The 23,691-nt window shown below is 32.5% G+C and overlaps 1 protein-coding gene across 4 annotated transcripts in view; it reads left to right on the top strand.

Annotated features, from left to right (window-relative positions):
• The window catches only part of LOC124357515, a 56,533-nt gene extending 39,063 nt beyond the window's left edge, over positions 1-17,470 (top strand). For 3 of the 4 annotated variants that reach the window (XM_046809390.1, XM_046809389.1, XM_046809388.1), the window contains exons 11-21: positions 1,537-1,676; positions 2,171-2,330; positions 3,712-3,857; positions 4,516-4,673; positions 6,566-6,690; positions 8,619-8,785; positions 9,774-9,858; positions 10,273-10,430; positions 11,570-11,712; positions 12,849-12,950; positions 17,298-17,470. In XM_046809390.1, coding sequence (XP_046665346.1) covers positions 1,537-1,676; positions 2,171-2,330; positions 3,712-3,857; positions 4,516-4,673; positions 6,566-6,690; positions 8,619-8,785; positions 9,774-9,858; positions 10,273-10,430; positions 11,570-11,712; positions 12,849-12,950; positions 17,298-17,399 — 1,486 coding nt within the window. In that variant the 3' untranslated portion in view covers positions 17,400-17,470. Of the gene's footprint in view, positions 1-1,536; positions 1,677-2,170; positions 2,331-3,711; positions 3,858-4,515; positions 4,674-6,565; positions 6,691-8,618; positions 8,786-9,773; positions 9,859-10,106; positions 10,164-10,272; positions 10,431-11,569; positions 11,713-12,848; positions 12,951-17,297 lie in introns of those variants that run through there. The other variant, XM_046809391.1, reaches the window with a different exon arrangement.
• The last annotated feature ends 6,221 nt before the right edge of the window (positions 17,471-23,691 follow it).

Genomic DNA, 23,691 nt, shown 5'->3' with positions numbered 1-23,691 from the left:
TTCTGCCCATAAAATTTTATTTCAAATATTAATTCCTTTTTGAGCAACAGATCCACATGCGCTAGCTCCATTTTATTTTAAAATAATTTTCTTAAAATAAATCAAATATTCTAAACTCACAATATTATTCTAAGTCCTAAGTCTTACTCACTACACAAAATTATGCAGGTTTATACACACTTTTCAAGTTTATACAAGTCTTACACAAGTCTTATACAAGTTACACACACTTTCATGAATTATACAAGTTTATACCAGTTTACAAGTTCTTTCCTGTAAATAACCTGTTGTACAAGTTTATGCTCAAAAAGAAAAAAGCAGAGTTGCGCAAATTATGTACCGTTATTATAGTACATATATTGAATTTGTATGGAGCTAATACTTTATAAATTAGAACAACTTTTCGGAAATACTTGATTTATTCCGAAATTTAAGTTCACCAAAAAGTTAACAAAGTTTACAAACTTTTGATTCAATTTTCTTCAAAATGTCACTCAATCAAACAAATCTAATTAAGAGTCTGATCAAAAGGTATTAAAATTAAAATTAAACTAAAAATGTATACTTCTCCAAAAATGGTTTAAATTAACAAAACAAAATAAAAAGTTCTCTTCTCAAAATACTCAAAATTAATATAACACAAAACTTGATATTTACTTTATGACCAAAATTTAATTCACAATACTTCAAAAAAAATTGAATTAAATTTTCAGACTCTGAAAGATGGGAAACTTTAGAAATTTTAATTACAGTATTATAAAAATAAAAGATATTAACTATACGCTGGTACGGAACTTACTACTTTGAAGATTACGGAGGCAGATCGGAAAATAAAACGCACTAAAGAAAATTAAATACTTGAAATTGAATTTACACACGATAAAATAATTACTCTAAATCCCAACTATAGGGTTAGAGAAAGAACTTCAGCTTCGACCGGTACACCTTCTCGTGGAAAACTCCAAGACTCGACTGACTCCCTCTCTCTCTCCAGCGAGCCGGGTCGGAACGTATCACTGTAGCTCGATCAGCTGATTGACCGGTCTAACTGAACAAACAATGTCCACGCACCGCGTCTAGTTAACAAGAGCCTACTTCCTACCGCGATTCAGCATAAATAATTAGAACTATGGTACAGCATATTTGACCAGTTGATCATATGGCGAACTGTTATATCTGAAGAGGGAAGCTAATCTGAAACATGTTTTGGTTTTCAGTAAAACATGATGACAAACGTCTGTACCAATTTTGTTACATTTTGACAGTGCTTTTACTATAAGTTTTTTGTGCATTAGTAGTTAATAAAACTAGTTAAAATAGAGTTCAAAAGAACTGAACCAAGTTTTATAAAACCTGATTTAGAGATAAAGCTTGTTCATTTGACCTAAACTTGAAAACCCAAACCCATAAATTCAAACCTAGAGAAACTAAAATTGGATTTTAAAGTAGATAATTATACTCATACTTAAATCAGTTGTTTAATCTGTCAATACTGCTAAGTTTGTAAATGTTTTTGTAACGTCTGATTCTTCCCAGTAATGAATGCCACTGTGGAGATAATCGCTTGAGTGAGAATAAGGTTGGAGATGATGGATGTTCATCCCCATGTTCTGGTGATACCAAGAAAAGGTGTGGAGGCATTGGCAAACTATCACTTTACTCCACAGGAATTACAGGTAATAATTTAAATTTATGGATCTAGTTGTTTGAATTCTAGCAACATCATGAAGTTTATTTATTATTTTATCAGTCAAAATTAATTATTCTGAAAGTTAAATAAATTTGTATTATACAAAAACTTTCTTATTATTCAATATACTATTTTGTCCAATCCGTTAAAATTTACTAATTAATATTAATTTATAACATGCTGTGATATAAGTAAAGTTGGAAATAAGCAAGATTTGAGTTTTATATAAAATGCAACTCAAATTAAAATTTTAAAGGATTCAGTCAAATGAGTGACTTTTGTTTTGGAGACAGTCCAAACATAAAATCGGTTCATTAGTTTTCAGTGACAACATACTGCTTGTCTACTAATTCTCCAAGTGGTAGTGTTGCAGGGCCACTAATAGTGACTGCCTCAATTTAAAGGGTTAAATATACTTACATCAGGTGAAGTAGGTATGTGTCGCTTTCATGAAATTTAACAGTTATCTTCGTTCCAAAGATGTTTCAGCAACAGGTAAGCTGATCGGTTGTTTCATTGATGAAACTCTACCAAGAGTGTTGGACCAATATAAGACAGACCTGGACAACACAAACAGTCCTCGTAGATGTCTCAACTATTGTTTGGCTCTTGGCTACTTATTCGCTGGAGTGGAGTACCAGTAAGTCTTTATTAAATAAAAGATTTATTATTTTACAACAAGATGTTTTAATATTCTCTACTTAAAGTTGGTTATTGTTTATGGATATTTTAAAATGATAGCAGTTAGTAAACATTTGCAAAGTGCAACAAAAATTTAAACATTATATTAAGAAAACTAATTTTGTGAAAGTGTCAAAACTTAAAACAAGATGAAGCATGCAACACAGTTACAATAACTAACAAAGAAACATGGTGCTTACTTAACAGAATAGATATACATCAAAACCTAACACAAAGTAAAGAAAAACTAAGAAAATCATAACACTGACCATATGGAGAGACATAAAGACCACTAAATGTGAGATTTAAGAACACAAAGACAATACAAGGGAGTGATAAGTAGACAAATCTAAAACTGCTGAACAATGCAGGTCTGAAAACCATAAATGAAGATTGATGATGCCAACCCAATACAATGATAACTAGAGGTAAATTAATCAAGGCTTACATGGAACCAGTAGACCAATGTCCAAGTCAACTCTGTGAAGTCAGTCCACTGTAGTTACAAAACTGTTTTAAAAATATTATAGTAGGAAATATTATCAAATTGTACTTTGAGTTCAATAATATGAAACAGGATTACAAATCCCAAAAGCATCTGACCAGTTCTCCCTACCACGACTATCCTGTCTTTTGTGTGTTTATTACAGGATCTGTTGTATTGTGGTGGGACTTCTATTAGGTTTCATCTTGCCATCAGTGTGCATCATGTTCTCTATTGTGTATTTCCTTTATTTATTTTTTTTATTTCAGGTAATGGTTTTGATATACAATTTGTTATGTGAAGTTTGACTTTGGTGTGTCAGAGCAATGGTTTTTTAATGTATTTACCATTATTCATATTTAACGTTATGTTTTAGAAGTTATTGGCTGAGCATTATCGATGGCTATCACTCGGGAGGCTGGAAAAATTTCATTTCTGTCTGTTTGCACGATATCTCAAAAACGAACTAACTTGGACTTTGAATTTTGCATGAAGCTTAATTTCTACAATAGGCAATAATGAATTCAATAATGATGCATATACACCATGGGATTCAGCTAAGCATTAGCAAATATTTCATATAAGAGAATTAATAAATTGCAAACAAACTCAGTTCTGGCATAATTATGAGATTTCAACATACAACATATTGAATGAAGATTCTTGGAGCAGTTGGAAAGATTTTAAATTTAATGAATTGAATTGATTTAATGAATCCAGTGTAAATTTGTATTTTGTGTGAGGCCTTTCGAAATCAAAGATTCCACCTTCAGGTGACTAAAAATATAAATTTACTGTAATACTTTATATTACTATTTAAAGTCAATAGTGCTGAAAAACACAAATGTTTGTACAGGAGGGAATGTTTCTGTGGTAACACTCGCCCAAGTTCTTCTCTCAATTCTCCAGACAGTGAATGTAACTCCATCTGTTCAGGAGACAGCTCGGAGATATGTGGTGGTAACTGGCGAATAGCTGTATACCGCACTGGCAATGGTGACAGTAAGTCATAAGTGTCCATTTGAATACAATATTTCAATTAGTAGTTTGTGTTCATTCAGGGAAGGGGACAGATTATACTTCTGGCTGTGTTATACCTGCTTGTAGAACCTTCACTAGATACAGCAAAAACTAATTTTGTCACTTACATCTTGAAAACCCAATGGATGTTGACAAGTGGTATCCCTCGACATCACTAACCGCAAAAGTTGAGATATTAGGGTGAAGCTATAAATAGATCAATAAGTTTAGTTTACTGTGGAGGATGATTGTTGGTTAGGTTTTTGCAAGCCTGAACATGAGGGAGATCATTTCCCTGCCTGCTTTAACTAGTAGAGGCTGACATAGTAAGAGCCTCCCCTTCTCAATGACTGCATGACTGAGATAGTGCCCAACATCCCTCATGATGGTTAATGTTCCAAGGGATCATGGCTGGAGGCAGTCCTACCAAATATCCTGTCACTTCAGGGATTGTATGGGTTTTACTGTAATAAGTAGTTTCCTCACTTCTTGTTCTAAAAATATGTAGTAATGTTAAAAAATAATTTGGTTTTGTATCAAATGCGTTAATTAGTAATAATTTCTTTTCTGCTGATAAAACTCAATCCATTTAACAAGCTTTTGTTTCAACTGATTAAGTTGGCATTGGTATGTTCCCCAGGTGTGTCTCCACCAGACAAAGTTTCACCATGTGAGCCATCAGTGACTCTGATGAATGGTAAGCCCGCTTGTCGCGGTGCCACTCTGTTCATAGATACCTTCTCCAATAGCACACTACATCCACATTGGAAACACGAGATCAAGATAGCAGATACACCTGTCAGTAAATAAAACTAGACATTTTGTAGTATTATGCTAAATTCAGTCGTTATTAAATGTGGTATAGTCATTAATCAATTGAATTTACAAAGCTTATTTGTTAAAAAAAATTCAACTTCTTTATTTTGAAAATGTTATGAGATAGTAAAAAATAAGGAAACACATATTTTTCTGAGAGTGACTGAAAAATTTAAGAACTATGTAAAATTTAATTTTGCATATTTATCTCTACATAGCTTGGTTAATCCATACAAATTAATATATTAAAATTACTGTAGGTAGTACTTTAAAACTCTTCTGATGAATGAGGTATATACTATATTATAAATATTATAATAAAAAAATCATTCTAAATTCTAGAACGTAATAACTTATTTTTGTTATTTTAAAGGCCAATTGCAATCTATGGAATTTAGGTTTGAATTCCTGTAGGAGAGGTCCTAAAGGAATTGTAGATATTGAAGAAAGGAGGTATTGAAGAGGAGTAGTGCTGTAAGGAACATACAAAGGAACTGAATTGATAGAATGAAGAATACTATGCTGTTTAAAATAAAGTAACAGGTTTAGCACAATTTAAATCATATGCTTCATGACAAATTACTTTCATACTCTAAAGAAAAATCCATAATTTTTCCTACTGACTAAGGCTGAAAAGAATCACTATTGAATTAACAATTGCAATGTTTCATTTTGGTTTCCTGCAAATTATTATTTAACATTACCTACTGCAGTAACACAATATTTTTATCTAATTTAATATTCCAAAATAAAATAATATTCTAAATTCTACTTTACTTTATTTACTTGCACCAATGATCCTTTCAAATGGTTATATACTCGTATTAATGAAAATATAATAAGTAAATATAAGTGAATTTAAAGCTGCAATAATTAACTGACTGTAATTGCCAACTTGATATTCACATAATAAACTAATAGAGATCGTCACACTCATGTATGGTACATCTAAGGTATTTAAGTCTGGAAAACCAATATTAATTTTATATGATCTGTTAATGATGGTAATCTAATTTCTCTTCCGAAGTGACTTGTGTGCTCAATTCACTTTTAAAAGATCTGTTAGCATCTTACCTCATTTATCTTCTGTCTCTAAAAAATTGTTTTGCGTATTGCTTCTTCTATCCACATAAATATAAAATATAGATCAATACTACTGTGTGAGCTTATTAATAGTTTCTCTCAGTTTTCTTTTTTTATTGTCATCATAATTTATTAGTGTTGATATACTTGTATATAAAGTTAACGAATTAAACATTCCTTTGAAGTAAACAATACATGTTATTCAATGTAAGCAATGTTAGAGCTGCAGTGGACCCCTAATCCTGAGAGGGCTAGTCGAGGTAAATAAAAAATAAAAGTAATATTAGATAGACAAATGTTGTCAAATGTAACGTTGAACACTACATTATAGTCAATCTAAATATTATATTACAGTTTTTTTGCTTTTAACCAATGGTCAGTCAGCAAAATTGTGTAGAATAAAAACATATAGATATACAATATATATGATTCATTAAAGTTGAATTTCATGAGCACACTCATACATGGTATATCTGAAAAACTTGATATTGACCATTACTACGCATTTCATGGACTTCCAAAGTAACCTTCAACAAATTGGTCACGGTTTCAACCTGTTTATGTAATAAAAAAGTGTAATCGATTGAAACATCAAAACAATATTACAAACATGTAATATAGTTCAACCACACAGTATAGTCTGAAACACCCAGTATATAGAAGACTTCTTTGATAGGCATGCAAAAGTTTGGTTAATTTAAAAAGATGTATACTTTGAGGTGTCATATTTCTGATTTATTTGATTACCTGTTGTATATAATCTCTTATATCACTAAAATGTATGTTTTCAGGATTATGAATTCGTAACTTTTAATTCCTTACCCGCCAACTCATTCCAGAGGGATGGAAAATTGATTATAAAGCCTGTCGTTCTCTCAGATAGGGATGTGGAACAAGGGCATATTAAACTGAATAGGTTAGACTCAACTTTTTAAATTAATTTAATATTATTAATAAGAGTGTGAATCTTAGAGATTAAAATGTTTAAACTATACGAGCAAAAAATAATGTGGAGCAAAATTTCATTTAATAGCATTTACTGTATCTGGCTTATCACCAATACAATTTTTGAAATGTTCATACTAAGGTGTGAGTAAGCCCTTTGGTAGTTTAATATTTTGGGACTTGTTTTTTCTATAAAGGTTAGTTCTTCCAAATGTTCATAACCGAAATATAATTACAATACACTAATGTTTTATCATCTTGTCATGGACTAGGGCAGAAACTTAATTTTAGTTTGTTATAACTATTCACAATCATTGGTTTATTTACTAACAATTGAGTGGCATTTATTGGATTATATCCAAAAGTATTAAATTAAGATAATTTGAAATCCTTACAGAATTATTTGAATATGTAAAAGTGATTTTTACATATTCTGTCTGAAAAGTGATTTAATCTGTTTTCTCAAAACAGATTAAATCTTTAAAAAACTAGACATATAAAACATTGAATGTCAATTACTACACAATTTGATTGCCAATTTTAGTTTCAGTACCTCATTTTTGCAGGATGAGTGAGGGAGGGCAAAAGTGTATTTTAAGCAGAAAAACATGATGAATCAAATCATCAAAATGTCAAATGACTGTTTTATCAGCCTATTCATTTATTCAAAGGGATATATGTGAATAAATAAAAAGTAAAATGTAAAATCTGGAATCAAATTGATAAAAATTATTAGGTTCAATCTAAGTTTTAAACCTTTTTTAAAAACTTGATCAGTGGATCTATGATATTGAATAAAATGTATCAGGTATTCAATCAGACTGTCAAATCTGTTAAACTTTAGTTTTACATAAATATTAATAACAATACATTAATAAGACTGTTAGATTTCTTTTGAATGATAATCATTCAGAGCAGTTTCAAAAGAAAACTACAGTTGTTTTCTGTATAATATGTCGTTATTACAACTTTCTCAAGTACACAAGTATAAACTTACACTGAATAAAAATAGCAAAAAAAAAGAAACACCTGATAACAAACTTTCTCAATGTAGTCTAAATAACAGTTTTGCATTCAAATAAATTTTGATTAGTTGTTATGATTTTTTAAAGTAATATTACATAATATAATTTTGAAATTAGGTAAATTTTGTAGATCAGAATCTGAGGATTCAAGTGAAAAACAATAATTTAGTGAACAGGTGTTGTCCACTGTGGTTGTTTCGATTTTAATATGATGTGCCAACTCATAATTCCTTAGATTCAAATCTTTTCGAGAGCTATAGTTATAATTTTGCTTATAGCTTTGAGTTAAAGCTTTTACCAGTAGCATGTAAAGTTACTGGTTTTTTCCATCTTTGTGATTAATAGAAACACGGTGACCGATCATTCTTACCCGAAAAGAGTTTAAGGTTTGTCCAATGTAGTCCTTGGGACAAAACCTACAGGTAAGCTGGTAAATTGCATTGCTTGAGGTTCAGTCCAATTCACCAGAAATCTGTCTTCTTAGTGACACTACTTTTGAACTGATCGGTCTTATCCATAATTTTTTAAATACCACGATGTGATATATGACATGGTTCACAGCCAAAATATAAATGTTGATTATTTTACCAACATTAATTTTGGGCCTTACAAGCATATTCTTAAAATTTTGATGTCTCCTAAATACTATTATATTGTGGCCTGGACAATAATTTGTCAGTTAAGGGTAAGTTCATTAAAATTCTGTAGCCTATTTTTATAGCTCTATTGAATTTGTGCAAACCAGGATAAAATTTTGTTCACAAGTACATATATATATATATATATATATATGTATATATATATCTAGTTCTCAATACCTCATTTTATACCTTTGCATGTTTGATCTGTATCTAGTTCTCTTGTTTGCCCTCAGTTGTACCGGACTGGCTAACAGCCGAGAGTGTGAGCTGTCAGCATTCTCCTACAACATCCTACCTCCTGTCCGCTCTGCCAGGATACATACACGCAATAGCTTTAGCTTCCGCTATGGAATTGTGCAAATAAGGGCTAGGCTACCAGCGGGAGACTGGATAGTACCAGGTAACTTTCATTTTGGTGTCCACACTAATTGATTTTGCAAGCTAATGATTATGTATTAATCATTCGCTTCTCTATATTAATATCAATCCAAATTTGAAACTCAAAAACATCAAGCTACTGAATAAAGTTATAAGAAAAAGAACAAGAACAATACTAAATATTAATAATACATTTTCTGTTTCAATATTACATACATTGAGCCCCACCATTTATTACATCGTAAGTGCATTGACTGAAAGCTAAGGACTTTGAATTTATGATTCCTCTACACCAGCCTAAAATAGTTCAATTGTTGAAGCCATTCAGTAAATAATCATAGAACATTAGAGAGAAATTTGATTCATTTCACAGGTAACCAACCGACTTTAGAGTTCCCTAAAGCTGCTCTTTAAATTTAAATAGGTCATGAGGTTGGAATATCTTTCAGTAACTACCATTTATCTCAGGAGTTTAAGGATGACGTTAAAAAAAAATAAGTCCACTATGTCCCAGTTTTTCAGTAGGAAATTGTGTGCGAAGCCATGGGTAACTGCTAGTTTTATGTATTGAGACAAACATTGTGCAGCCTCTAAACTTCTTGTGTGTGCATCATTTGTGCATGCAGTGTGCTTGTGGCATGATTTGTGCTTATGCTGACTGCTCTGGATTTACAGGCACATGCTTGAATATTTTTCAATCCAGAACTTGTTCTGTTGTCAAGTTAGACTTTGATGAGTTCAACTACATTTTTTTTTTTTTTTTTTTTTTTTTTTTTTTTCTTTTTCAATCTTAGAAAGAAAGAAATATTTGAATAGGTAGTTTTAATTTTTGTGCTTGGTAAACCTTATGCCTTGATCCCCTTACGAAGAGAACAGATTTTAATCTTTGAAACGTACTGCTCACTTTAAAATTGAGACCAAAGCATACCTATTATATCATACCACATACTGAAATGTATATGCCATTTCAAGTAAATATATGTAAACATACAGTGTCACTATTGTTGCAGAGTTGTGGCTCATGCCTAAAGACCAGAGTTATGGCAGCAGTTATCAATCAGGGAAGGTGCGAGTGGCTATGTCTCGAGGTAACCGGTATGTAGTATTGTGTTGATTTTATCCTCAAAAACTGTTACAATTAATATAATCTTCAATTGTTTCTTGGATTTTATACTAGGAGATCAGAATAATAATAATAATAATAATTGTGTTTTGAATAACTTTATTTCTTATTTAAATAAATCACTTCACAATTCAAACATAAACTTTTTAAAATATATTTACTATATAACGTATGACAGAGCTAGTATCACAAATACACTAATTTACTGGAAATATTACAGAGAGCTAATCTGAAGAGGGAAAAATATTGGTTCCTCTGTCTGGGCAGTAGAGTTCTGGTAAGAACTAAAAGCAATGTTACAAGTCACTCAGTTTTTAATAGTATATATGATAGCTGGTATAGTCACCCCCACACTGCACTGTTCTGAACTCCTGGTAATTTTACAGACAGCTGACCTGTAATGGGAAAGACATGGGTTCTTCTGTCCTGGAGAGTGGTGTTCTAGTGGGAACTGAAAGCAATGTTTTAAGTCACTCAGTTTTGAATAGGATATCTGACAGCTGGTACAGTCACCCTCACAACTACACTCTGATCTGGACTCCTGGTAATTATTGTGATAGACATATCTTACATAAACATGATAATAATAGAAATTGTCTATCTATTAAGTTGAACAATATTTTGGCTTCAATATTTTGGTTTATACCTAAACCATTTCAAATTTCTAAACTCAAGAGGAAATTGTCATTATGAGTGAATAAAGACGTTTACATTTCAGGCTATTCAACACATTAATATTACTACACTTTGGAATAACACTGTTTTAATCAATGTGAAGTAATATTATATAAAACAAATATAGGTACTGCAACAGTAAAACAATTTTATATGTTTGCCTTTCAGTACATTGTTTGAATATTTAAGCTTCAATATATTTTCTCTCCCCCCCCATTCTAATATAAATCTAATGTGTAGTCCATTAAAAAAGGAATGCTGAAGTTTCCTTTGGAAGATACTACATGATTTCTTGGTTTCTTGTGAAGAAATTGTTTATAGTACAACATACTTGCAGTTTGATAGTTGTTGTAACAATAGAAGAATTTGTGTAAAACATATATCTAAAACTTTAATTCTCTACAAGTTTAATACAACATTTTATTCTTCAGTAATTTAAGAAAACTTCATGTAATTATGTGTGATATTTCAAGGTATAGAAAAAATTCAAGTCTACCATAAATATTATTGGAATAAGCTATTAGTTATATTTTAAAATGTTCACCTTCATAACAAAGCAAAGAATTAAGTTAGAGATCACATACAAATGAATGGATTCAATTTTACAGTTGCAAAAGTAGTGCTATTAGAATAATTTTAAAATTTGACATAAGAGATTCTTGCGAGACACATTTTACTGAATTGGGATTTTTAAATAGTTACTCCTTGTTCACACATATATAAAACTATTTTAAATTTTTTAAATAACTTGGATTTCTTCACAAACCAAAAGACATTTATAATTACAATAAAAGAGGAAAAGACATCCCAACAATCCAATTATGTAATATAATTAGTTTAATACTGTTAATCGTTTTGATGCTATTTGATGTGTATAATCTTGTATATTGTATAAATAGATTTTCAATTCAATTAAAATCAATAATCAAAAATGATAATACCGTCTTTTAATCAAACAGAATTATTTTGTGCACAAGCTAATTTCCTCCACTTTCACTTATGTTCCAGACAACCTGTTATTTTATGTTGATGGCCAGCCCCAACAAGCACTGCTGCCACCTGGTGTCAGACTCACTGAACTGCTTGGCTTCAGGGATGATGAGTTGTCTGCCTGGAAAACAGGATCCAGAATAGCTCCCTTTGATACTGATGTAAGACATGACAGGAAATGTCTACAATTTTGGGTTTTAAGGTTTATTTGAAATATTAGGAATCTGACCCAACATTAGCATTGTTATGATGACACAAGTACCACACCACAATTGCAAGAGAATTTCATATTAAATTTCTTGTATTACATGTTTCACTAACTCCCTCAGGATGAGCTCTTTGCCTCGTTCTGTTCAAGTATTATCAATTAAGGGGTGTATGTTTGACACCTTAACCGCGGCTCTATATTGAACAGACTGCTCTCAATCTGGTTATATGTTCTTACGCGTCTGCCACATTGCTACATATGATATTGACTTTGTGATATTATAGTATGCATTTTGTTACCCTGTGCTATTTAATATCAGAGACAACAATATAAATTTAACCCTTTTAGTGCCATGTAACTTTATCACCTCTGGTGCAAAATATATGTTTATTTTTCAACATATTTTCTTCTAATTTTTACCATGTTGTAAAAAATTAAAAAATGTAGGTTAAAATATTGTTTATTTTTGAAACTAAAAAAGAAGTTCTGACCTTCAACTAATGTACCTATACATTTTTTTCATAATAACCACAGTAAAATTTATACAAGTAGTTTTATATTTTACTAAATTTTTTTAACAAACATTTTCATTTTTGAGGTGAAACCAAAAAAGCTACATTTTATGCTTGACAACATTAATATATAAGTGACAATTTAATGAATGCCTTCATTTATGTTATGTGTAAATTATATTGTTTAAAACAACTATGCTCTATAATATAGAAAGATAAATAAAAAGAAGGATATGCTATTAAAAACTTAATAGTGTTGATGTCAATGACTCCATTAGTACAGACCATAGCTTAAGCAATCCTCAGCACTGAAAGATTAAGTAGTTCCCAATACCTATAGAATTTAGTAGGCATTTTTGTCTCTTGTATTAAGTATTTCTATGCGAGTTTGAGTATTTATACCAATAGAATATCTGTATTATGATATTGTATTCTAAATTAATTACAAACTTCTGTATCCCTTAAAACCTATAATTCTGACCTATATGTAGGCCTTATGGGGCCATATTCTTTTAGAACTTAAGTTGGGCACCTTCAGAACATAACAGATTTACTAATATCTCTTGTTTTTTTTTAGTTTTACCTGTCAATGGGAGTGTCAGTAGGTGGTTCTAGAGATTTTCCAGATGGCTGTATCAACAAGGACAGGGTGAAGCCTTGGACCAATTTCAAACTTAAGGTAAGTCTTAGCTCAGTGAAATTAGCCATTAAAACAGTGATTAGGAGAAAACATTCTAAGTTTTGAATATTGGTGCAATGATACCTTAAAAGGTCCTGATAAACATACTAAAGTTCCTCGGTGGTGGGGATGAGCTAAGAAGAAGAGTAGGGTTTAAAAGTACAATTTTTTCGCAAATATCTCAAACATTAATAAGTGTAGTGAAAAATCACTCAGTATAAAATTATGTAAAAAAGATCCTATGCATACTTGTTGTAGAATTAATATTTGTGGTACAGTATATGTGGGGAAAACTGGCCTAAAAGTGTAGATTCCTCAAATATGATTATTATTCTCTCACATAACACCAAAAGCCGCACAGATTTTGTTTATAACCATTACTAAACAATAAATAGGCTAGGATGTCTAGAAAACCTTACCACATAACCTTGACTGTGCCACAGTCGTTCTGCATCACCAACCGTCCCTGGCATCAGCCAACTCAGAGCTATGCCGCCTCTTTCTCTCTCACTCCTGCCTAGCCAGTTGCTATGCTAGCCTGGCTGTTTACCTATGCCAGTGAGATTAATGCTTATTTTCTAGTTCCATACTGCTTTATCTCACACACAGTGATTGGCAATGTCGATGTTACAGTACATAAGAAGGTAATCATATCCAATCTGATCATGGCTCTCAACTTCACTCGTTTAAAACAATCCAAAATAAAAAATGAACTAAACAGCATGAAGCAAAAAGGGCCCACGGATTTAACTATGGATCCAGTACTTTTACATGGTTCATCACCATTATGAAACAGTTCACTGCTGTACAACATTGCAGTTACTGGTATTCTCACCTTGTCTGAGTAAAAAGAATGATGCCAGTGGTCACTTACAGTATGGAAAATATGCTCATATGATGCCAAGTCATACTATCACGGAAGGTATTAAAGATACACACATTAACTTCCTCTGCTTGTGAGTTTGTGCAGACCAAGTCTATGTATGTGTAGCGCTATGTTTAAAGGTTATTTTTTGACGATGGAAGGATTGTGAAGGAAACAGGATTTTTTCCCGGACATTTGCCATCGTTCAGTGAAACAAGAAAACAGTAACACTACGTTTCGAGATCTGCAATCTGATCTCTTCTTCAGGTAAAGAACTAACCTAATACATAATTACAAAACTAAGTTAAAATAAACAAATCTTACTAAAGCGTTGTGGCAAAAGGAATCTCTTCATGTTGTTGTCAACTTCACTAACACTAAAGACATGCACTTAATACAAAACTATACAAAACACTAATCATTAAAAGTAAACTAACGGAAACAGGTACCTTGCGGAAACTTTAAATACTGGCAAATATACAGTTTTAAATAAAGACCCGACTGATTCATTTGAACGCAAAGTAGCAAACACCTTAAGAAAACATAAAGAATTTTTTTCAGATAAATTTTAGATCTAAATTAACTCCTCACCACTCAAAAATCCCCCATATGTATGGCCTTCCCAAAATCCACAAACCTACCATCTCTCTTCGGCCCATCATTAGTTTCTCGTGATTCACCTTGCAGGGAATTGTCTAAAGTCCCTCTTGGACATCTTAACGCCATTGGTAGGAAAAAACTGACTCTTTCATCAAAAATTCCAGGGATTTCGTAGAGAAGTCAAAATCCTTAAAGTTGACTGAAACTGACAAACTGGTAAGTTTTGATGTCGAAAGTCTATTTACAAATTGTACCAGTTCCAGAAACTCTCGGAATTATTAAATCACGTCTCAAAGAAGACCAAACATTAAAGGATAGAACTAAACTTCCCGTGCCAGTAATTATGGGAACTGTTAGAACTATGCACTCAATGCAATTATTTTGAGTTAGAGGGTAAAATTTTACCGTCAAGATGAGGGGATGGCAATGGGTTTCTCCACTGTCTCCTATTTTCGCCAATATCTTTATGGAGGAATTCGAGCGAAAAGCTTTGGCTTCAGCTCAGTTCAAACCGAAGATTTGGTGGAGGTATGTGGATGATACCTTTGTTATTTTTTCTCATGGAGACATTGAATTAAATAATTTTTTGAATCACATTAATAGTATTTCTCCTTCCATCCGCCTCACAATGGAAGTGGAAGTCCAAAACAAGCTTCCCTTTTTGGATGTGTGTGTATTAAGAGATAGGGATGTCCTTAAGACAACTGTTTTTTTTCGAAAGATAACACACACAGGAAAATATTTAAATTATCAATCCAACCATCAAAAATCTGTCAAAGAAGGAGTAGCCTACTCGTTGTTTGATAGAGCAAGAGCTTGTGCTCAGATAAAGATGGACTAAAAGAAGAATTTAAGAAAATTGAATCGGATCTCAGAAGCAATGGATACCCTCAATTAGTAATTAATAAGTGCAAACGAACCAGAAGAATCATTCCTGAGTCAGAAAAACAGATTTGTGATAAATTTGCGTTTATGTCAATCCCTTATGTGCCGGGATTATCGGAGAAAATTAGAAGAGTAGGTAGAAAGTACAACATTAGAACCGCGTTTAAAACACACAACACACTCTTAGACAAAGTCTCGTAAAAACAAAACCAAAAAATGGCACACAGGATTCCAAAAACTGTGTTTACAGTATAAAATGTAGCTGCAATAGGGAATACATAGGCGAGACAAAAAGACCACTAAACGTAAGGATAAAAGAACACAAAGAAAACACGAGAAAGGGTTTCACAGAAAAGTCAAAAATTGCACACCATTGTTGGTCCGAAGACCATCATATGAATTGGGATGAAGCCCACATAATACATCGGGAACCACATTTCTTCAAAAGGAAATTAATTGAGGCAACATACATTAAATTGGCAGACCAACCAATCAGTCAACCATCAGTCGAGATTAGGCCGCTTTGGTTGCCAATTCTAAAAAATGAACTAAAGAGAAAACCAAAAGTATCAAACGGATCGGATATTTGTAATAAACCAATGCGGAGTCACAATATGGTTTTAAGAAGTTTCATCTCGCGTGAACCAATAATAACGAAAGGGCCCATTCCTGTTCCCCTTCCCTTGTATTTCCGCCATCTTGTTTTAGCCAGCCGTCACGATTGCCCATTGGCTAGTCCCTCTGGTCAGTCGTAGGTGGTCAGTAGACGAGTGGAAGACGCATTGTGACCTGTTTCCCGTAGTTTTACTTTTAATGATTAGTGTTTTGTATAGTTTTGTATTAAGTGCATGTCTTTAGTGTTAGTGAAGTTTGACAACAACATGTAGGTTGTGATTCCTGACTTAGGCGTGCCCACAACGCTTTAGTAAGATTTGTTTATTTTAACTTAGTTTGTAATTATGTATTAAGGTTAGTTTCTTTACCTGAAGAAGAGATCAGATTGCAGATCTCGAAACGTAGTGGTTACTGTTTTCTTGTTTTCACTGAACGATGGCAAATGTCCGGAAAAATCCTGTTTCCTTCATGTAGCGCTATGTGATGTAATTCCTAGTTGCTGGCAAAAGGAATCTCTTCATGTTGTATGTCATATTATGTTCCCTTAATAGTGTGTCATTCTTTTTGCGAATAACTCTGTCTATACTTATGTCTCCCATTACAATGACAGTACCATTCCATGTTGGTGTTTCATCAAAATTTTTTGCTGTAATAGGAGGGGACTTCAGTTTCATGTTTGTTTTTAATTTTAGTTGGATTTTCCCGTTATTAGTAGCATACTGACTGCTTGCAGCGAAACACTAAACACATTATTCTTTTTCTGGTTAGTTGCCAGTTTAAAAAAATATACATTCACTTACCTTCTGTTGTTGACTTTCGGCTTGTATCAAAGTTGGTATAGGTAGTGGTTTTTTTTTTAAACTGTTCGGTTTTTTATTACAGGTTTGTCTTTCTCCTGTTATATGGTGATAATTCTGGTAGATCGCGGTCAAGTGGGTGTTCAGTTTTTGCATACAGGTTTGCCTGGCTCCTGGTGTCATGCTGGGATTCTTGGCTGGAATCGTCAAGCAATGTTCATTCAAAATTTTCTCAAGAAGGTTTTAATTGTTTGTATAAAAAGTTTGTGATATAGGATTTTTTGAGCTTGTCTGAGAGAATGATTTTAGAAGTATCCTAGTAGCCTCCTTTTGCTTTGTTAGTTTCAGAAGAAATTCCCTGTAGTCAGCTTTATTTTGCTTGTATTTTGTATGTAAGCAATGATCACATTCAGATATTTATCTCGTCTAATAGACCAAAAACTGTTGGCCAAGATGAGAAAGAGATAAAAAATGCTGTTCAAATAGAATTCCTGTCATATAATTTACTATTATATGTATATATACTATTGTACCTTCACCTACCTAAGTTACTATTAAAATAAATACATCTTGCATAACTTTCAGGCAATGCTAAATTTCTGGCTGGATAAGGAACATTGGTGGCCATCTTGGGGTGATGTTAAGTCATCGATGATAGTGGAACACGTTCAAGTGACAGCTCTCTGATGGCCTTTGCTGCTATGTTTTATTAATTGTAATAATTTAATATAATTTTAAAATAAATGTGGATTTCTAATGCTATGTGTCATTTTTAATACCTTAGAAACTGAACGGGGTCATATTGAACATGTTAATGCCTGAGTTTAACCGATTTTGCTTCCTTTTACTTGTATTTATTGGTAAAATCTATATTTAATGTTACTGTGTTTACCATAATAAGATATTACCATTTCAGTACAGTTTATTTTGGCTAATACTGTATTATCCCTTTTTCTATTTGTTTAGACAAGTTGCTGGCAATATACAAATAGCATTAAATTAGTTTTTTGTAAAGCTCTCAATCATTGATCCTCCCACTGATCAGCGACTCCCGGATGGTAGAAATATACAGAAATTAAATGTCTATACTGCCCCAAGACCTAAGCATGTATTAACACCTTCGTTGTCATACAACCACATATTCAATCCCACTTTTTTTATCAACTGCCATACCTGTGTTATCACGTTTCCAAACACCTCCTACATTACATGACACCTATGAGATAATAAACAATGACCTCTAATTGTTTTTTTTTTTAAACTCATCACTCCACATTAGTTCTGCTTAATTGCAACTATACTTGACAGACAACTATGGAATTATTAAACACTGAGGACATTTCATCATTGTTAGATTTGCATCGGTATCAAGAGCAAAAAAATAGCTTAAATGTAGAAACTAGACATAGGCCTTCTTTAACACAATTTCCCAGGAAGAAGAGGGAAAATTTTATTATTGGTCAGTCAGATGTTGATGACAACCTAACCTCACCTGACAGAAAAAAGTTTTTGTTTGTCTCCCGCATGGCTCCAAAAATAAGTTGTGAAAGTGTAAAATCTTTTATGCAAGGTAAGATAGAGGCAAACTATGTAGTTGAAAAATTACAGTCTAAGTATCCTGACGAATACTCATCTTTTAAAATAGGCGTACCTGTAGACCTATTTGAAGACATTTACAATCCTAAGTTCTGGCCTAAAAAATTTTACATTGCTGTTTATAAACACAAAATTAAAAAGAATAATTTAAATAGCACACCAGAGCTTTTAAACTCACAGGACATCTGCATGCAAAGCGGAACTTAGGTCCAAAAGTGACGTTATCTGTAGATAAGCCTAGTATTAGTGGCCAGACATTAAAATATGACATATATGTAATTAATACACAGTCACTGGCTGATAAATTGGCTGAACTAGAACATATCCTTGAAAATGAAAACTATATCGCTATCTGTGTATGTGAGCACTGGTGTTCCTCTGAGAACATAGCCTATGCACAGCTGAGAGGTTATTTTCAAGCAGCAGCATATTGTAGAAGCAACAAGTTGAGAGGAGGGGTTGCAATCTACATTAAACATGGCGTTGATTTCCAGATGATAAACGTAGAAAAATTCTGTGTGGAAAGTCATTGTGAAGTGGTGGCTGTGACTTTGTGTTTCAACAGTTGCAGGGTAAGACTTGTATCAGTATACCGCATACCAAATGGTGACCTTGAAGTTTTTTTTAGACTCGATTGAACAGTTGATATTAAGTATGTCAAACAAGAAGTGGCCTATCTTAATTTGTGGTGACATAAATATTAATGTCCTAAATGTAAACAACACGGCAACATTAAAGCTTCAAAACATGTTACGAAGCGTAAATTGTTATTTTGGAAACAATACGCCTACCAGAGGGTCTGCATGCTTGGATAATGTTATTACAAACCTTCCTAGGGAATATGTGTCTGTTGAGGTTAAGGAACCTATCTCAGATCACTTAGCGTTGGCAGCTAGGATCTTGTGTAAGCCAAACTGTTTAGAAGAGGATAAAAATGGTACTGACAAAATTAAATCCCGCAGCTTTACTCAAGGAAATATCAGCAAATTTATGGATTTCATCAGTATGATAGATTGGAATAGAATAGTCGAAAACCCACCTTTGTCCTTTGATTCATTCATAAAAATCTTTATTTTTGGAATGGATGAATGCTTCCCCATTAAAGAAATAAATAGGAAGAAATCAGCCTTACATCGCAAAAATTGGTATACTAGCGAACATCAAAAATTGAAGAGAGAAGTGGAAAGCTGGTTTCATAAGCTACAATGGGCCCTCCGTTACCGCCTGCTTGTGGAGGAAACCAAAAATAAGTATACTGCAGTTAGGAAAAAAATACAAAAAATCGTTACATCTAGCGGAGATACAGGCAAATGCAGAAGCAATAAAAGCAGCGCCTAACAAAGTAAAAAAGGCATGTAATAAATTCTTCAAGAAAAGAGACTGTCCACAAAGACACTCACTCTCTCTCTGCTGATGACTTCAATGCGTACTTCATCTCTGCAGTGGCTGATATTGCGAAGGAAGTCGGACAATCACTTACTACGGCTATGGATTTCCTCTCCAGTACCCAAGACGCCACGGATCAATTCCAGTGGAAGACAGTGTCTTGTGAGCAGGTGGTGGAATTTGTAAATAGCATGAAGAGCAGTCACAGTAGAGATATATATGACATTAGTGCAGTGTTAGTAAAAAGTGTCCTACCTGTTATAGTTTACCCCTTAACGGTTTGTATAAATCAGTGTTTAAAAGCTGGCACATTTCCAGACTCCCTCAAGCAATCTAGAGTTGTACCCGTATATAAGAAGGGTGACAAGTCATCTGCTAGCAGCTATAGGCCCATCTCAATGGTACCCATATTTTCAAAAATCCTTGAAAAAGCAATGTAACACCAGGTAAGTGAGTTTTTTTGAAAGTAATTCACTTTTTTCTAAATTCCAATTTGGTTTTAGACAAGGTAGGTCGACGGTTGACGCGGTCGAGGGCCTTATAAGATCTGTACTTACAAGTTTTGAAAATCATGCTAGTACACACACTATCCTTTGCGATCTTTCTAAGGCTTTCGACTGTGTGCCGCACGACATCCTTTTTTCAAAATTACACTTTTATGGAGTAAGAGGTGTGGAGCTCAAACTGTTTGAATCATATTTAGCAAACCGAACACAAAGAGTAAATATTCAAAATTCACTCTCTGATATTGCAAAGGTTGTAAGTGGCGTGCCACAGGGATCGGCCCTAGGCCCTTTTCTGTTTTTAATCCTGATAAACGATTTACCATCTAGTTTAAGCTGTAATTCTGTAGTTTTTGCTGACGATACTACACTGTACTATAGTATGCCAAATAAGGATCTAAACAATCTTAGCCTATTTATGTCAAACGCTCTTGAAGAAAGCATACATTGGTTTAAAGCGAATGGCCTATCTTTGAACCAAACTAAAACACAACACTTAGTTTTTACTCTAAGCAGAGCCCATGTCAGTCACGAAAATTACAGTAATGTAAATCTCCTTGGCTTTGTACTTGACCCTTGTCTAAACTGGAGTGCACACATCCAAAAGGTTTGTGCTAGACTAAATAGAGTAATCTACTTATTAAGAAACTTAAGAAATAAGTTACCAGAGCCACTATTAAAAAAATGCTTATTTTGCTTTTTTCCATAGCATTCTGTTGTACGGGATAAGTGTTTGGGGTGGAAGTCACCATCTAAAAAGTGTATTGTTACTACAAAAAAAGCAATCAGAATTATGAGAAGGGCGTCATTAAATGCTCATTGTAAACCTTTTTTTATTGCTGAGGGAATTTTAACTGTAGTAAATGTATATATATATATATGTATGTATTAGTAAAGTTAAGGAAAATTTTGATAGTTTTAAGCTGATTTGTGATAACCACCAACATAACACCAGAAATGACTATCAGTTGCAAGAACCCTTCTGTAGGCTAAGTCTAACAAAAAATTGGTTTGATAGTGTCAGTCTTAAAATGTTCAATAAGTTACCACCTTGTGTTCATCAAGTAAGCCTTTGCAAATTTCGGTCTTCCGTGTACAATTTCCTAGTGGTTAGGCCATTTTATGATATTAAGGAATTTTTTGAGTTACCATCTAGGGAATTCATTACTGCTTTTAGTTCGGGCTAGCCCATTTTTTCTGTAGGCTACCTTGTTTTATTGATGTGTTGTTTAAAATGTCTATTTTATTGTACTGTGAATGTTTCATGTATGCCTGATCTATATTTTAGTGTTTTAAACCAGTTAGATGTTTTTATTGTAAATGTTGTTTTAACTTTCCGACAAATCAACCATTTATGTAAATAGTTATGACATGTAGGCATTGTTATGCAACTATATTAATTTGTGTTCTAGGTACAATGATACTGTACTGAAACAGATTGACTTACTATATTGACATTGTCTATTGCTTGTTAAAGTTTAATGACAGAAATAAATCTTGAATCTTGAATTTGCCTGAATGCATAGTTAATTCTGGGTTACATACTTAGCAGTGTACTGTATTTTGAAGATGATGATGACTGGGAAGCAAACCCAACGTATTGACTAGTCACGTGACATTTAGGTGATTCTGGCAGCAGTTTGATAAATTAATGTATAGCTGAAGTTAATCATGGTGGATTAGTAGAAACATGCCACATGTGTACTGACTGTGGAGGAGCTATGTTCAATGCACTTTGCTGCCTAAATACCATTTACTCAAAGGAGTGAATTTTGTTGTAAATAGTGTACTTTTAGTACAAAATAAATAACTATTCATCCTTCGAATATCTCACCAGTTTAAGGAAAACAAATTTAATTCCTAGTAACCGATGCCAATTTAAACCCACACCCAACTTTTCACCTCTCCCACATACATAAATAGGTTTCCCCACATTGTACTACACACTTCTAATTTTTTCATGTTTACATTATGAGAAAATGTCTCCAACAGTTATGTTGCAGAGCTAATCAAGTAAACTTGGCAATAGCCTATTACAGCATAAGTTGGAAACTAGGCACTTACGGAGTTGATTGAGAAAATGAGGTCTCACTAATTTAAAAAAAGAGCCTTCTAAGTAAATTTAAAAAATATGTAGTTTAAGTCTTTTGTACAGGTTTTAAGAAAGCAATAATAACCTATCAAACATTTTATAATTTTAAAAATATAATAATAAAACAATTAGATAATAATAAAAATCTATAATGCTTCTAAATGTCTCAATCATTATTTTTCATTTATTTGGTTTTAATATTTATAGATAAAAACTTTTTAAATCTATTTTTAACCATACTAAAAATACCTTTTATAAATTACAAAATGTTGAAAAATGTAACTTTATTTTCGATAGAATAAAATATATCTCCAAAATCTGTATCAGACATTTTTATTACACTACAGTGAACAAAGATACACTTTTAACAGTATGTTTCTTATTGAAATTAACTGACTTTTTAATATTTTGGAAAATTAATGTGAGTTTTTTTGCTTATAAAGACTATAAAAAGGATTTTCTGCCAACCAAGCATACATTGCTTTTATTAATCTGTCTTAAGGTACATGATGCACATCAAGATGTATTTTATTGAACAAACTACTGTTTTGTATGAAGATTAAATGTACGCTTTTCTATTGCGTACATTCAATTCATTATTAATTTCTATGTACGTAAGTATATATCTATTTTTTTAATCGGGACAAAAACACAAACCCAACTATGGCATCTGAAATATCTTAGCTAGAAATATATTGCAAGAGGTGGTAGTTAATATTATATATTCTTATATAAATATTTTTTCTTGGTAAGAGCTGAGCTGACACTTTTTAACTTCAGTATCTTTTTAATATTTTCTTCACTGGGACATAAAGGCAAACTCTAACTATGGCACTTGAAAACCCTTATATAAGTAAATTTAAAGAGCCAAAATCAATGCTTTTTGATTGAAATTAGAATATATTTTCTTGATTGGAACATAAGGTATAAACTCAACTAGGGCAAGTTAATTAAAGTTAGTTAATGACAGAAAGTTAATTTAAACTGACGAAAGTTGACACTTCTTGACCAAATTAGGTTTTTGAGACTTGTAAGTAAGTAATTTTTCATACAACAAAACCTAAAATAGAACCAGTCAAAATTGTATTTAACTTTTTAATCTATCAATCATAGATACTGAAATAATATGTACCTACCTAATATCTCTGCTTCTGTTTGAAAAATAAGGGGCTCCCATCATATTAGATCAAAATACTTCCAGTACGAAAGCTATGCCCTTTGATTTAAAAAGATGAGTATTAAGCCGCAAGTAACTGCATGTTGGTCAGAATTTTTAAGATTTTTTAAAGATACACTATAGAAATAAATAATAAACAAAACAAACACATTTTAACAAAGTTAAAAAAATGCTATGTATTTTAATATTTGGGACAAATTTTGGAAATTATTAATTAACAAACTA

This window comes from Homalodisca vitripennis, chromosome 3 (assembly GCF_021130785.1).
Source record: "Homalodisca vitripennis isolate AUS2020 chromosome 3, UT_GWSS_2.1, whole genome shotgun sequence".
NCBI classification, from domain to species: Eukaryota; Metazoa; Arthropoda; class Insecta; order Hemiptera; family Cicadellidae; genus Homalodisca; species Homalodisca vitripennis.
Note: the sequence above shows the minus strand (reverse complement) of the source record. Positions and strands in the feature narration are given on the sequence as shown.